This window comes from Python bivittatus, unplaced genomic scaffold (genome assembly GCF_059951505.1).
Source record: "Python bivittatus isolate LINGU-HERP-01145 unplaced genomic scaffold, Pbiv_v1 ctg000220_np1212, whole genome shotgun sequence".
Lineage (NCBI taxonomy): Eukaryota > Metazoa > Chordata > Lepidosauria > Squamata > Pythonidae > Python > Python bivittatus.
Window position 1 is genome coordinate 6,851,919 of NW_028277048.1, and position 16,909 is coordinate 6,868,827.

At 40.3% G+C, this 16,909-nt stretch overlaps 1 protein-coding gene across 2 annotated transcripts in view; it reads left to right on the forward strand.

Moving 5' to 3' along the window:
- Positions 1-9,573, forward strand: part of MECP2 (methyl-CpG binding protein 2) — a 75,388-nt gene extending 65,815 nt beyond the window's left edge. For both annotated transcript variants that reach the window (XM_088137740.1, XM_025165793.2), the window contains one exon: positions 1,445-9,573. In XM_088137740.1, coding sequence (XP_087993866.1) covers positions 1,445-2,504 — 1,060 coding nt within the window. In that variant the 3' untranslated portion in view covers positions 2,505-9,573. The remainder of the gene's footprint in view (positions 1-1,444) is intronic.
- The last annotated feature ends 7,336 nt before the right edge of the window (positions 9,574-16,909 follow it).

The following is a 16,909-nucleotide window of genomic DNA, read 5'->3' on the forward strand; positions in this document are numbered from 1 at the left end:
TTAAAGTGGCCTTTGAGGGTAAAGCCTTTCCTCTTTAAGTTGCAAATGGTGTGTTCATTTGAAAATTTTTACATTTCTATGATTTAGAAATTATCCTTTATTAGTAGGGAGTACAAAAATGTAAAGGCTCATTCAAGTCGAGCTAAACTCCTGGTGACTTCATGGACATGAGCATGTAATTTTTTTTGCAGAAGTACAGAAGTGGTTTGGCATTGTCATCTTCTGGGATGTTTTTTCAACTTTGCAGTCTAGCTTGTGGTCCTGGTATTCCTAGAGAACTCCTTGTAATTAGCTATTTTTTGCTGCCATAAATAAATAAAATCACTGTTGAAGAAATTTCTTCATACAGAACAAGAATCTTGACAAAATGTTGAGTTATTTAGCAGGTGGTCTATCATCCCCATCCTATGTGAATTTTCATACAGGGTGGTGGTGGTGGAGGGAACTTACCTGTGTCTGACATACGTGTCTTGTATACAGGGAGTCCCTAGGTTAAGAATGCCTGGTTTATGGATGACCCATAGTCAAGAATGAAGCCTATTGTAGCAAAATTCAAGTTAAATACACAATGATTGAGTTCATTATACAATACTACTTATAAAGTATTATATAATAATACTGTTCCAGCTTACATACAAATTCGACTTAAGGACAGACCTTGGAGATAGAACTCGTTCTTAAACTGGGGACTACCTGTATTTTAACACATTACAAATTCAGGCACTAGGTAATACTGTTTTTGACCAAGATCATATGACAGGAACCTGCTTCTTTTCCCCATCTTTTTCTGAAAACATTAGATTTTCTGCATCATTTTCTTTGTAACATCTCTGATCAGTCCCTCAGGAAAATGGTGCTATTTTAGATACTGGACTAGGAACCGGGAGTACTTCCAGACAAAGCTTTGATAGTGGGGTTCACCCTATTTTATTCACAGAATTTTATAGGGGAGCTCAGATGTTATGCTGCCCTCCATTTGGTATTTCTGACTCATTTTTCTGATTAAAGAAGAAAAGGCAGAACCATGGTGTAATATCTTCTGATTGGTACCTCTAGGAGCCATCTTTCGAAGCTCCCGTGTTTAAAAGTGTGAGGCGATTGGTGGGATCTGAAGTAGTAATGTATTAATTACTCTCCCTTATATTTCCATTAGCTTTCACGTCAGAGCTACACATGATACAAGAGTGGGGGAAAATAAGGCTCAACACAAAGCCAAGTAATCTCAAAACTTCCCCTTATCGATGGTTATTTGCAATCTGATGTTTGATGTACAAAGTGTAGACTACAGAGTCATGCACACAGAACTCTGGCAACTTCCTCCAAGATAAAGGTTTTTTAATTCATGTGATAATTTAGCTTGTGTATCTCTGGTGAACCACCATTAATTTTCTCTCCCCCCTCCCCTTCCTTGTTCTTTCTTGTATTTCTGGTTCTGTAACTGCAGCCCCCAAGGCAAGGCCTTCCGCTCTAAAGTTGAGCTCATTGCCTACTTTGAGAAGGTGGGAGACACTTCTCTGGATCCTAATGATTTTGATTTCACGGTGACTGGACGTGGGAGCCCCTCACGACGAGAACAGAAGCCTCCTAAGAAAGCTAAAACTCCTAAAACTCCTGGCACAGGCCGTGGACGGGGTCGACCTAAAGGTAGTGGTTCTGCCAAACCCAGAGGAACTGCCTCGGAAGGTGTACAGGTGAAAAGGGTAATTGAGAAGAGTTCGGGAAAGCTGCTAGTCAAGATGCCTTTGCAGTCGTCTTCAGTGGGAGCAAAGGCAGAAGGCACAGGCGGGGCTACCACCTCAGCACAGGTCATGGTTATCAAGCGTCCTGGACGTAAACGGAAACCTGAATCAGATCCCCAGGCTGTACCTAAGAAACGGGGACGAAAGCCAGGCAGCGGTGCAGCAGCAGCTGTTGCTGAAGCTAAAAAGAAAACAGTCAAGGAGCCAGTCATCCAGGCAGTCCGGGAGACAGTATTGCCCATCAAGAAGCGCAAGACACGTGAGGCTGTCAGTATAGAGATCACCAAGCCAACTCCTCCTCCTCCAAGCAACACAGGGGAGTGGAGTTCCAAAGGACAGCGAATGGCTGCCAAGAGCCCAGGGCGCCGCAGCAAAGAAAGCAGCCCTAAAGGGCGGGGTGGCAATGCTGTGTCAACCCCTGCCCCTTCCTCTTCTCCCGGCAAGAAGGATCAGCTCCTCCCTCCCCATCATCCATCTTCGGAGCTCCAGGGCACTTCCCCTGCTCAGTCCCCTGAAAGCCCTAAGGACAGCAAGAGCCTTCCAGCTGAGCCCCAGGACTTGAGCAGCAAGAGCTATAAAGAGGAGAGGGCTCCAGAAAGTGATGGCTGCCCTAAGGAGCCACCTAAGACTCAATCTGGTGGCACGGCAGTGTCCTACAAACACGAGCGCAAAGATACTGTGTCGTCCTCCACGGCCTTGTCCCGGCCCACAAACAGGGACGAGGCCGTGGACACCAGGACGCCTGTGTCAGAGCGGGTCAGCTGACTTTGCGGGGAGTGAGTGAGCAAGTGAGCGCCAGAGGTAACAAAGAGAGGGACAGGCACTCTCAGCCCCACACACCCAAATGAGACTCCAGGCAGCTGCCGGGTAGAATTCCCCTTTCCCACAATGCCCCGGCTTTCAACCAATCAGCTTACCCCCAAACTATCCTTTCTCTGTGTCCCTCATCTCCCCCCCCCAATTTTTAATACAGACAAGCACAGTGTGGGGTACAGAAACATGCCTCCCAGGGCTGGAAGCCACTTTGCACTTTTTCTACAGAATGGGGGCACCCTCTTCCCTCCTTCCCTTTCCCCATCTGTCTGGCCCCTTCTGCCATGCTTTGCTGAGAATACTACTGACAAGGCAAGCTGTTTGGCAGGGGAGAAATAGCTTCAAACTCTGGCTTGTTGCCCGGATCCTGTTTGCCCTCCACATTATAGAGGCCCCATCAACAGATCAGGTGGAGAGGGGCCCACGTGTGTATTCCACTCCACCTCCCTAGTGCCATGTAATGTAGTCGTCCAGTCTTAGTTGGAGTTCTGTAGTTTTCAGTAGGGTGTGTGCGCATGTGTACACATGAGAGAGAGAGAAATAGGGTTGTGGTGTGTTGGGGAATTAATATCCCTCATCTGCCACTTAGGCCAGCAATTAGGAAGAATATCCTCTCCCCACAAGTACAGCTCTGCTGCTAAGAGACCACTGGGATACTAGGTGCAGCTGTGTATTAATGTCCTCCTTTCCTATGTCAGTCCTGAAAGGAGAGGCCGTTGATTTCATTGAAACAATCTGAGTGTGCTGAACAGCATGTGTGTGTATGCTTGTCACAGGCTAAGAGTTAAAATGAGAAGTTCTTCCAGTTACTGTCAATGATGTTAGCTTAGGAAACTGTTTGCACTAATGGAGGCCTTTGTCCACCTGTTGGGGGGCAGTGGTGTGAAAGATGTACGAAGTGTGCCTGTGTGTATTAGATGGAGCATTTGGACTGAACACTGGCTCACCTCTCCACCTTACTTCTGGGACAGGAAAGTAGCCCAATGTGTGTAAAACTACCTGTAATTCTTTGTGGGATTGGTACATGGCAATGGCTGAATTGAGAAGCCCAGTTGCTTCAAATAATTTCCCTATGGTTGGCAGCGAAGCTCTTCCAAGGCTGTTGAGCACATACAGTATCTCCTCACTCCCCAGGAAAGCAGGGCTCAGCAGAAGTGTAGCGTTTTATTGTGTATGAGACTCTGTCTGCAATTAAGGTCTATTTTTTTTTCTTCCCAAAAGCAGAAAACTGCAGCATTCAGTGGGGGAAGGGGAAGGGCACTGGCCATTCTAGCCTGCTTGTTTTTGTTTAAGTGAATATGTAGCACAGAGGTAATCTAATGTCTCCCCCCACCTTTTCTGGACTGTAGCAAATAATTCAATACGAAGAAGGGAAGCCTGGGTCCAAGTCAGAACTCTAGGGAGGAAGTAGCTATCTTGAATAGCTTTCATTTTTTTGCAGTGGTGTGAAATGATAAAACAAGCCCCATCTTGTTTCATGGGTCCTTGAGGACCCTAATAGACATACATCCTGCTATCTGTGGTAACATTTTTTATATATAAAAAAGTTAGTATACTAAAAGGAGTCACAGAAGGTACTATTGTTCATAGCAGTAGCATTTCTCAGTCTAAATATGCCCCCTCTTCCGCTTCACAAGCTGTTACTGGGAGAAAAATAGAGATTCCTGTAATGGCTTTTTTCCCTCTCTTTCTGGTATAGCAGTTTGCCTGGGAGAGGACAAAATTTAGAACAGGAAAATTATTTTGAGGGGGAGGAATATTAAATTATTTGTTTCCAAAGCATCATTCTTCTAAGCAAAATTTGGAGTTCCTGCAATTATTCTCTCTCTCTCTCTCTCTCTCTCACACACACACACTCTCACACACACAGACACACACGGAGATTGGCTCTCAGGAGTCACCTTGGAGAGCCACATTGGCATAGAGGGTGACTTTTCTCCTCCACTCTTGTCTATCTACCAGACGTTGGAATAAAAATCCTTCTCTGTGTATAAGCAGCTGTAGTGACGTTATTAACCTTAGCATATGTTCTGTTCATAAGAGAGATTTAATTTTCTCTGCAGGAAGACAGATGAGGATTAGCCCTGCAGCAACACAGGGATTTGTTTTTTTCTGAGCTGCTTACACTGTAATCAGAGCCAAAAGTTTGATGTTTTCTTCTCCTTCTCCTTGATTTGCAGTAAGGTTGGAGCTGCCTTCTCATTTTTCTTTACCAAGAGTAAAAGCAAAGCCTCCTACTGAACCGCTAGAATTTGGGCTACAATCTGTGGCTAAATGGTGGATTCTGAAATATACTCTCTCTACCTGAAAGCATAACCAATCTGAAAACTAGCTTATTATTTATTAGAATGGTGTCTCTGTGCTGAGAAGTACATACGGAAACCTGATAGAAAATGTAAAGAAGCACGCACAAGGAAAAAAATGAAGGAAATTACTTTGCAACAACTTAAACTCTTAAGGGCTTTTCCTCAGTATTAAAAAAAAAAAAGGCACAACTTTATTTTGGCAGGGGAGGGGGTCTCCTATCCACAGTTTTCCAAACCACAGTGAATATCCTAGTCTGTGGGAAACTAGAAATGGGAAAAATACAGTATACTTTGATAATCAGCTGCATTTTTGGATTTTTAATATAAGGCTTTGTGCTTGACTGAGAGATCTAGAGTGAATTACTGTCCCTCTTGCTCCAACTTCTAAGTCTGCAAAGACAACCTTCCATCGTTTATTAATTCTTCTAAGTTACAAGATGGTTTTAGTAAATGGGATAGAGCCTTACATTTCATTCCACTTTGGGGTCACTTCTGATGTGACTTTTTTTTTTAACAGTAAACATATACAGACATCCGTCAAAATTGAAAGTGTGACAGATACAATTTGATGTGGCTGAGATTTGCAGAGCACTGTCTTGGAACTCAGAGTTTAATTGTATAGATATCACATCATGAAAGTTTCCACAGAGGAATATCATGGTAAAGCAGCACCTTAGTGTGTCCAGCTTGAAACACAGAGCCACATCAAGAATAAAAAATGGTGGTAGCAGTCTTTGCCATTGGAAAATTGATTTTCTTTGAAATTTCAATTAGCCTGGCTTATAACTGAAGGCCAAGCTGGATGTAATGGTAGCAAATCAGTTTATAGTTTTAAAAAATCATGTAAAGAGGACAGATTAAAAATGATTTCCTGTAGTTTACTCCTACAGCCTGAAAAATACAAGTATTTGCAGGATGAGAAGCATTCTGAAACACGGCTTAGAGTGCCATTGTTGCAATGCAAGCTCCACCCCTTTCATGTATGTGAGCAATATCACAACACCTGTACATAAGGAATGGAACTGGTGTCACAAAGGTGTGACAATGCCTTCATCTTTTGTTCCCCCAATCTCCGCTGTGGATACCTGCTGACACAAATATTTTCACTCGTACACACATTATTCTTGGAAGAACTCTAATAACAGGAATTAGATTGGATAGAAAAATGTGCCTGGGGAGAGGATGATGGAGGAATTAGCAGACATGGAGAATGTTGCTTTCTATAGCTGCCTGCAGCTTATGCTCTAAAACATGGACCCACTCTTCCAGTTCAGACATAATAGAACACGCTTATGGCTAAGCAAACAAGTGTGTTGTGTCAGTTTAGTCCTATTCCCTATAGTACATTGCTGCATTCCAGTATCTTTTTAGGATTCATAATACTGTAGTATATAGCTGAGACTACAAATGGGGCTGTATTCTGCAGGAAATATACTTAGCATTTGAAGTTTTTAGCATTTGAACCTTCTGAACTTAACATACCCATAGGCAGATCTCCTCTAGTTTACTATTTGGAGTACTGAAAGCCTTATGCTTTCCCGGTTATTTGGCAAAAGATCATTTAGAAAACACAGCTTTTGCTATCATAAGAGGAGCTCTGGCACTTTCCCAGCCATGTACCTTCAAAAAGGTATAGGTGGCTGCTTTATGTAAAAAGTTGGCAACCCTTTGCCATGTCCTTTCCCAGCTGTCTCTCGATGGCCATTGTTGAGGCAGACAGTTGCCCTCAAAATTGAAATACCTCTCCCTCCCTTTTTTAAAAAAATGTTTTCATGGGGGAGAATAATGCACTTTAAAGCCAAGAGAGAATATTCTTTCTTGCTTTCTTCCTATTTGGGTGGACAATAGAGCCACAAGCCCATTGAGACCACATGATTTTGACAGTGTCTTGCAAATAGTGTGAGAAGAATGGGTTAAATTTAATATGGAGTCAGATAGGGACATTAAAAGGAGCTTCAAAAATTGAGATTTTTGTCAATTGAAGTTGGATATCTTTAATTTTAAAGTATACCTATGAACGTGTATGGAATTTGAAACATAAATCCTAATTAGAATATCAGTACCCATATATCAGCTAAAACCATTCTCATATTGTAATTATTCTAATCTACCATTACCTGGATTTGAAAAGCTTGTAAGACCACAGGTTTTTTTTTAATCTCATGTGTCTCTACATTCCAAACAAGTCAAAAGGTGGCACCTTTATACCATTTCCCTTCCTTGGGTTGTGATGTAAGGTGGGAAGTTGAAGGTGCATTTTGTCAGGAAGAGCCAAACTAGATGCTTGTGGGCAGACCAGGATTGCTGCTAGACTGCTACAAAGTGATCATGAGAGGGGCAGTTTTGCACCAGAGTAGCAGCAGGCAAGCAAAAAGTTTTAATTCTGCTTGCTTTTTTTCTAGTTCCCCCTGCCTTCCTCCCAGCACATGAACATTTCTTTGCTGCATCTGGCATCCATCTTGCTCCACTTTGCAGTTGGTTACAGACCTGGGTCTTCCACCAAAATCTAGTTCAACCCAAAGAAAGGATTGAGAAAGTAGAGCAGGAGTATGGACAAGAGGGAGTAATAGAAGTCTGGCCTCTTCCCACCATTCCTTCTAAAGATGCTATTGGAACTAACTGCTTTTCCAGAGTGAATTACATCAGTAGTAGCTTGGCTGGCAATCTGATTGCTTATTTACAGGGATACAAAGTTTTGTCTCTGAAGTGAATATCTTTGCTCCTAGCTCTGCCCACTTCCACCCAGCTCATCCTCAAGACACATGTGGATAGTGCCTGGAGTTTGAGAGACTGTGCAAGAGGGATTTACCTTGTTAGCATTGTGAACCACCTGATGTTTCTGTGTCAAGTGAAAATAAACTTCTTGTCAGTTTCAATTATTATCCAATAATGTGTAGAGTTTAACGTTAGACCTAAATCTTTTTTGTTTGGGGATTTAATTTCTGTTTTGTGTGTGTGTGTGGTGTTTTTTTTTTAAGGCACCAAGTAGACACAGAAAAAATTGTCTAATTTTATATATCTGTATATTGCATTATAAATGAGGGGTAGCTTTTTTTTTCTGCTTATTGCACCACTACCAAATAAGGATAACAGACTGACAAGCAAGGAATGGTATGGTCTGTTGAGAATTATTACATGTTATTTTCTTCACTACTATTCCTAATGTTCAGTATCATAGGACGAGGGAAAAGAAAAGACCCTTCACAATTGCCTGCCAGTAAATTTTTGTCTATGCCAGAGCAGAAGATACATTTAGCTGGGCTGTGTTCTTACACTTTTGGAAGGGGATTTCCTTTTTTGCCTCAATGAGTTGGAAAAATAACAGGATGGTTGCATATACAGTAGCCAACATTTTGATTTTATTTTTTTGCACTCAAATCAACTTGTGGGGAAGGGCAGTTACTTGGGTTTGGGACGATAAAAGTGGGGAAAACATGGAGTATTTGGTCTGTATTGTGACTAAACTCCATTAAAAAATATTTTCAGTTGAACTTGAGCCTAACTAATGTTATTGGCATGATTTAGCTCTGTCAACTATGGCTACTTCAGTGGTGAAACAGCTTAGTCTGGTAGTGTAATTTTGGGAAAACTACTATTGGTCCTAAACTGAACTTCTTAGTGCTCTTCCTCTTTTTCTTCATAACAAAGTTCTTACCTGGTTTCTCCTTCCCCCCACTTTCACTCTTTTCAGAGCTAGTATTTCTCCTACCACTCCTTTTAATTTTGTGCATTGCATGCCATCTGGCATAAATTGGAAGCACTCCACAATAACATGTTCCTTCCATTAGCTGAATACCTGCCCTTTGCTTCTCTTCTCTCCCCTCTCTTCCCTGCATGTTTAGCAAAAGTCTAGGTCTGATTTCCAAAGACATCATGTCTGGTTTTGATGTTGTACCTTCATGGGTCAGTATCAACTGCATTCAGATGTCGCTCCAGGAAAGAAAAGGGTGTGAACAAAGAAGGGACATGGCAAATTCTTGGGTGGGGGACGTGAAGTATTGAATTTGGCTTTCACTACTTTTTCTACTAATCAGACATGTTTCACAGTCAGTATTTTTAATTCAGAGAGAATGAATTATCTGTTTTTCAGATTGGACTTTGCCCTTTCTCCTCCTCCTAGTGCTGCTTATGCTTGCATGAGTGATAGCTGAGATGTTCAGTTTGTGTCACACTTAATAATTTTGTATTAAAGCTTTCAAGTTTTGTTGGCATCTATGACATTAGGGCCCAGCTAGCATTCATCAAATCAAAGGCTGATGTGTTTGGAAGCAGATCATAAAAAAAAAGCTTGCTAGCACTTTACTGATACAGTTCTCATCATATCCCAAAAGGAACCATTAGAAAGAGGACCAAATATGACAGTTTCCTGTCTGCCAGTTTTCACTTGCAAGTTATGGAAATCAGCAATATCCGCTCACAGTAGCAGCTTAAATTTGCCGTTCTTCCAAAAGCAAAGACCGAGCACAGATTACACTTCTCTGGGGACAGTGTAACTATATTCTTCCTAACTGAGGTTGGGAGAGAGAATTTCCCAGTCCATAAATTGACATGCATAGAGTTTTCTTCCAATTATGGTTTTCCTTCTCCAAGCCATGTAGATGGGCAGTATTTACTGCGGTTGTGTATTATCTCTGCATTAAGTGGTGGATGAGTTGGAAATTGATCAATTGATTTTCTTTGTGAGTGCAAAAAAAAAAAAAAAAAAAAAAAGCAAAGTCTTTCCTCCTTTATTGTACAGGGGGAGGGATGAGGGGGGAATTCCCTTCTCCCGCTTCCATAAATCAACATGCCGCTAATAACAAACCAACTTCCTTCTGCTTCACAATTCAGTAGTGATCACTATATGACCAAATATTACAAGGACTGTTATTAAATGTATGCTGAGTGCTTACTACCGTGTACAGCTCTTAATCCTCACATAGCCAACTAACTCTCTAGCCAGTGGCATTTTTTTTCTTAAAAAAAAAAAAATTCCAGAGACACAGAATTTGGGGGTGGGGGGTGGGAGTTCTCTTCATTTTCTTTCAAATAGTGTTTTTTTTTTTCTGGGAGGGGGGATGGGACAGAAAAGAACTGTGGTGTTTGAGACTCTCATTGTGTGTAGGGTTTTATCTCCCCACCCTGAAAAAAAGGAATGTCAATGAAAACCTTTTGTGTGTGTGTGTGTGTGTGTGTTTATTTTAATGGTCCACGAGTATGTATCGTGAACATTTCTATAAAGTAATTGTTCCAGGCCCAAATGCTTCAAATGTGAGTGTGTCAAATATATGTATATATTTTAAAAGGGAGGAAAGGTATATACTTTTATTTTTGTCTTACTATTGGCAGTAGGGAGAAAAGGGTAGTTTAGGTAAATTTTTTTTAACAACTTCCCAGGGTATTTTGTATGCTTCAATTTCTAATAATCTACTACCAGAAGTCAGTGTAGCAAAGAAATTAGAATATGCTTAGATTCCTTCATTGAAACATTCATTTGGCTGGAATGCAATGGTAAAAACAAACGAAATCCAGGAGGAACTTGCATCATAAAACTTATATTTTTAATAATCTACCACCAGAAAGCAATATAGGAAAAAAAACGAGGTGGTGCTGTAGATTCCTTCATTGAACACTTATTAGGGGAGGAGGAATAAAATAGCAAATCAGGAGGATCTAGCATCATAAGTGTATTAAAGAATGCATTGAATCTCTCCAAAATCCATAGTTAGCACTCTCTTAGTTGGGCTGTATGTGTTCTAAGGATCACCCCACTAATATTTTTAATGCCAAGAAATTACTATTGATCCATAAGAATGATCCCTCCACACTAAATCTCTAATTTTAGGAAAATAAATATCAAGGAACTTTCCACTGAGATTAAAGAGAGCTTTCTTGGCTCTTTTGAAGAATTTGAAAAAAATATACTTCATTGTATACCCTCACCCATATTTCCTGACCACACTTTGCATTTGTTTGATGGGTTTTTGGGACAATTACTTTTAAGAATTCTGAGTAGATTGTTTAATAAAACTTAAAAATTGATTGCTCTTTTTGTAGGTTTTGTCTACAGCCAAAAAATAAATAAATAAATAAAAGACTGAAAGCACTGACTATATTTAAAAAAAAGAAAAAAAGAAATTTAATAAAGGAAAATTTGTATAATTTCAGTAAGAAAATAACAAAATCCGTCTGAATGTACATGTATATGTTTAAAAGAAATCCACCAAAACCCCTCCCTACCCTTGTATCCTATTTATTATATAAAACGTTTGCCTTATAAATTTACAAGAAAAAGTCCTTTCTTTATGAGTGTCTCTATTTTGTTGTTGTTGTTAAAACAAGCATTTTCCTCTTCCTTTTGGGGAAAAAATACTGTGGAAACTGCATATATATATGCATTCATATAAAAGAATAATTTATATTTTTATGTTAAAAAAATACATGCAGGCCCAATTTTAGCACTCAGCATGCATTCTACACAGTAATCTAGTTGCATCTCATGTTGGTAAGTACTGTATTCTGTGCTAGAATTGGATTATAAACCTATGTAAATGTTACAGATCTGTTTGAGCCTTTTATTACCAAGGTAGAAATGTTCTGCCCTGCCATTAAAATATAGTATTTTTTTCTCCGTTGTGGCCGAGGATGTCTTTTAGCTTTTGAGTTGATTGAAAGGTGGCCATCTTGTTGACTGGCCAGGTTTCACTGATGCAAGAATATTTCTTTTAAGAAATTAAATCCTGCCCTCTCCCCCCAAAAATTCCCAGGATGCAGTGGAAGCTTTTGAGTTTCATAAAACTCTAGGCTGAGAGAATGGAGAAGACTGTTTTCATCTACACTGTTTCACATTATTTATTAATACAAATGATTGTCACTTTTTAGATTCCTGTCACATGGCATAAAACACTTTATATGTCAACACAGACAGACTACATATAATATCTTTTGTATTTCATTTTTTAGTAATAGCATGGTAATGAATGCTTACGTTACAGGAAGTGTTTTTTCAACATCTGTTCTAGGTCAATATTTCTGAAACTACAGTCTGTTATAAGATAGGTTAAAGAACAAATATAGTGATTAGCTGTATCATATCTGATGTCCATTCACAAAATATGCCAAGTTATACTGTAGCTGGCTTAGGATAATGTTGGAACCTGGCCTACAGTTGATACTCTGATTAAGACTAAGCATATTAATCATAATCTGTGGCCACTGCTTGTTTTTGGCTCACCTGGTCAAATGTGGCTCCATATATCATGTGAATCTAGCATAAAGGTTTAGCTTATCATTAATCAACCATTTGCCTATCCCAAAAATGAGGTGAAGACTAGGAGCAGACATAAATGGAGATGCCCCTAAAGCAGTATCTCCATTACTAAAGCTGATTTTTCTCATCTCACAAATACGAAGGAGTTACATTGAAAAATAGGCTGGCGAAGTCTCCCATACTTCTGTTGGTAGCGCTGGTCCCAATTAGTATGCAAGCTCTTTAGGATCAAAGTTAACAATAATGGTATAGAGGATGGAGACCAGGAAACTGCTGCCAGTAGAGGTTTCCCATGCTGGGTGGGCCTCATATATTAAGTCTCTTATCTGCAGTGAATGCAAAGTAAACTAAATGAATGCAAATAAGCCCACCTATTCAATAAAAGAGAAAATACTTTTCCTTATGGGAACACGATACAAGCTCACCACTATTACTTCATACTGAACATTTTTCATTAGGACCAAAAAGGAATTCAGATATGTATGGTACCTTAAATGTCTGCACAATTCTGAGACATTAGCGGTTTCTTTTCTAAACTCTTCCAAAATGCCAATCCATTGAAAATGTCATAAAATTTGAAATGTTATCCTTTCTCTTAATGTTAGCATCTAGCTACACTTGTCTTTACAGAGATTCAGTGCAAATGCATTACTAAAGTTCTTCAGCTTGGTCTTTGTGATTATGCACATGCAGCCACCCCCACAACCTGAGATTATACTGCCAGAATTCAATGACAAAAATGACAGAATTTTACTGGCACAAATTCAGCTGTTTGAGGACTTGGGGGAAGTTTTAGGGTGGAAATGATAGCAGTATGCTTTCCAGAATCATCCTGCTCCCATTCCTATCCTAACACCCTCCCTCCCAAAAAAGGGTCTAAAATTTAATCCAGTCTTGGGGGATCTCACTGGAAGGTCGGTGGATCTTCAGAAGATCAGGAGGCTGAGTTGCAGCTTTCAATTCCAGGAGTTGCACACTGCTAGGTATAGCTCTGGCTAATTCTCTCAATTTCTTCTAAGCTTCACATTTCAAATGCTATCTGCATTTCTTGTAAGTATTGAGTTTTTTCCTGTATTTGTTTTCTTCCCTCTTTCTATTTGGTATTCAGTTTCTTTCTTTTTTAAGAATGAACAGAATATTGTTTTGGCAATTAATATGTCATCTTCATGGACCTGCATGGCTTTGAAAGCCAGAATTTCCCAGTTCTGGAAATACTGGAATTATGAGAGAAAAATCCTCACTTGATGACCCAGCCTCTTCCTGTACCTGAGAAAGGAACTTATAAAATCTTACCCATATGTCAAGCTTTCATGACACAGGCTCAAGGGGATCAAGCTTTGGACTCATGAGCTCTAGGAGCAGACCTGAAAGCAGCTAACTGCAAGAACACTGACATGCACATACAGTTGGTTTCATTTCCTTCTTGGTTCTGAGTAATGAGCATGTCACAAATGAAAGAAGGCGCAACACTACCTGAGATTAGCCTTAGCCTTGAATGGCTTCCCTGGAACTGCCATGTGACATGAGTCAAATGATGATGTTCATCTGATCACTGGGCAGATGGATTGGAAAACCAAGATGGATGTCAAAGTGGAACTCAGCTTCTCCTGCAGGTGCACCCAAGGAAAAAAAATGACAAAGTGCAGCTAGCTCAAGTCTGAGGCCAGCCTATTCCTTAATGATATCTGAAGTTCATCTTCAAGATTCCATCATGGGAATGCAGACTTTGACACCAATGAAGTTGCTCCCACTACCACCTCTCAGCTTCTGAATCTAGATGACAGAGATGATCTGATAGGGAGAGATTCCATATCTAAAGTAGAAATTCAGAATTGGTCTCCACTGGCTACTTTTAAATAGACAGGACTTCTGTCTCAAAAATCTAGTAGGCTGCCTAGGTATCAAGCTTCACCTAGCTACTTCATAGCAAACTTGATCTGCTTCTTTTCAGTTGGCATCTTCATGTATTTTCAGAGCATCAGAAACTCCATATCAAACTCATCAACATTGCTTGAACAATATCCTTTTGCAAGATCTGATAGTTATCAGGACCAACAACAGTACTGTGGCTTGTGCCGACAGGAATACTGACCTTATCTGCCATACACTCTCTCCATTGCATATGCATTCTTGGCCACATTCCCCACAATAATCTGGACAGATATAAGCAACATTTTTATCATAGGCCATCCTGATCACAAAAGCCAGTGATAATTTCCCATCTACTGGATCAATCACTGCACCAAGACCATTCCCCTGCAAATCATTACAAAAAACCCTCTGGTTCGTAGGAGGCAGCATTGTATCATTTTTCACTCTTCCATACAGTACTGAAATCCAGGATTGGTGGGTAGGGAAAGGCTGCACCTGGATCACTTCCAGATTAAAGAACCTGGAAACACCTCCATTGTCCAGACACTCAGCAGAACTGCCCTTGAGATCACCACAACACACTTTCATTGTTTGGAACTTTCAAACTTCATGCCCCAAAGATGCTATAGTAGGGAAGATCATACTTCCTTTTCTCATGTTATAAACACAGATACCCTCAGATACATGGTTTGCTATTCATATTATACAGGAATAAGTATGGTTCTTTGGGTGAACATCTATACATTCCCAGAACTGACCTTCCTTCCCCATTGAAAACTGGCCCAAAACTTGGTGGGGTGGGGGACCCTGGCCTTTCTACCATTTCAGTTTCTTCCAAGCCAAATGTGAATGTGTCCCTAGGTCACCTAAAGGTTGCACACTTTTTTACTCTATATATTGGAAGTCCAGTTGTAAAATTGTTCAATGCCCCTGACAAAGGATGCTAAATACCTCCATTTTATTGGCTTTTTACTCTAATTCTGCCTCACCAGAAATCCTGAATTTCTGCTACAGTGTAACTTGTTTTACCCTTTTATTTCTTGTCCTGAATACTGCATGATTCTGTTTAGGATTGTAGGATATTGTCATCTGGGAGAAGGTAAGATAAGGTGTGTGAATGCCTGCTGCTAAACAGCTATATATGTGATCCTTGGTGTGAGAAGAAATTATGATCTAATAAAAAGGTAAGCTATCACATAGCTGTTTTTGACATTCTGCAGTATTTCAGCTAACAAGTGTCCCAGTCTTAGTTAGGTATCATATATTTCTTCAGATCTCATATGTCATTGGAAAAGTAAGTTCCTCTCAGAAATGATATGAACTCTGATATATTAATGCTGGCTTTAAAAAATGAGAGATTAGTAAAGTTGTCACCTGTACCAAGCAGTGAGAAAATGCTGTTAGTACCCACCTTATAGAAAGTCGGCAGATACCTATTCTTGCCATGTATATTCATTGATATTCAGGCAGCTGGTGCAGTGAGGTAGAGTGAGAGTCAGATTTCAGACCCTCAAAGTCCTTGGCATGCACTAACAAGCTAGATTTAGAAGTACTGTACAAATCAAATAATACTTATGTTTTCCACAGAATCAGTATTTCTATTAAAATAAAAAATGTGTTATCACAATCTGTATTTATCAGGGAACATCCAAATGGCATCTTTTTCTTCAAACAGTGAACAACCGTGAACCGCCCAGAGTCACTTTTTGTGAGATGGGCGCTATCTAAATTTAATATATAAATAAATAAATAACAATCAGAATTTAATACCTAGAGCAGCAGCCTCTGCCTAATAGCTTAAGTAGAGCTACTCTAACTGAGCTGCCAAATTCCAATCATTAAATGGCAGCAAAGAAATACAGAAAAAATATCTCAGCCATCATTGGATTTGTTCAAGACAGATATAGTAATCCTAATCTTAGGCCTGCCATGAATTGGGCAGGAATAATTTATACCAGAGTTCATAAATCAGTGTATTTTCTATCAAAATAAACTAAAACAGAAACATTCGGTGCATGTTTGTTCAAAAGACCAGTTGAGTTCTTGTGGGTATGTATTTTCCCTGACATTTTCTTCCAACTATGCAGTTCTACTTTTTAGAACTGTTCTGCTCCATGGAATGGAAAGAGGGCACCTGAATAATGACATAGGCTGTAAAGCAGATTTCACAAGAGTATGAATCCCACTGACAGCTATGAAATTTGCACCCAAGCACATGTAGGATTAGAAAGGAGAGAATAGTGCTTTAGCATACTTGAATGGAGTGACAAGTTTCCTGGGTGGCATTCTGTTGTCTGGGCTTCAGCTTATTTCGTCCTGCTTCCATCAGCTATCTGGTCTTCTCTTTCCCTATTTTTTGACAGTCCTTCCCAATCTAAGTACTGCGAATGTGAAATTAGTCTGAATTGTCATCTTGACAAACTGCCCCCAGCTTAACTGCCCTCATCAGACCTCGATTTTTCACTTATTCTGCCATCAACCTGGGTAAATTTCAGGCCTATATGCTTTGCTGCAGCAGAAAACAAAGATGAAGGCATTCTTTCGTGTAACTCCATGCTACCCAAGTTTAGCGGGAAACGGTGCCGCCAAGTCGAATGGAGTTTACTCCCAAATAAGGGCAGCAGAACATCGTCTTGCATGCTTAGATTCGTAAGCCTCACCTCTAGGAAGGACCTGCAACGTCTGGGCAGTCTATACAGCGTCGTTTCGTGGTGTCCCCAGTGTGTGATAACGCAGCGATTGGGTGTGGGTGTGTGTGTGGCATGACATCATTAACCCTGCCGTCGAAAGCTGTGATCCCGCCATTCAGCATCTTTCCTAGACTATACAGTAAGTAAAACCGGGGAGACCGATGACTCCTTAAACTACAGCCTTAAATGACCTCTCTTACTCGGAGCAGGTGGGAGGGGGGCCAGTACATAAAAAGCCGG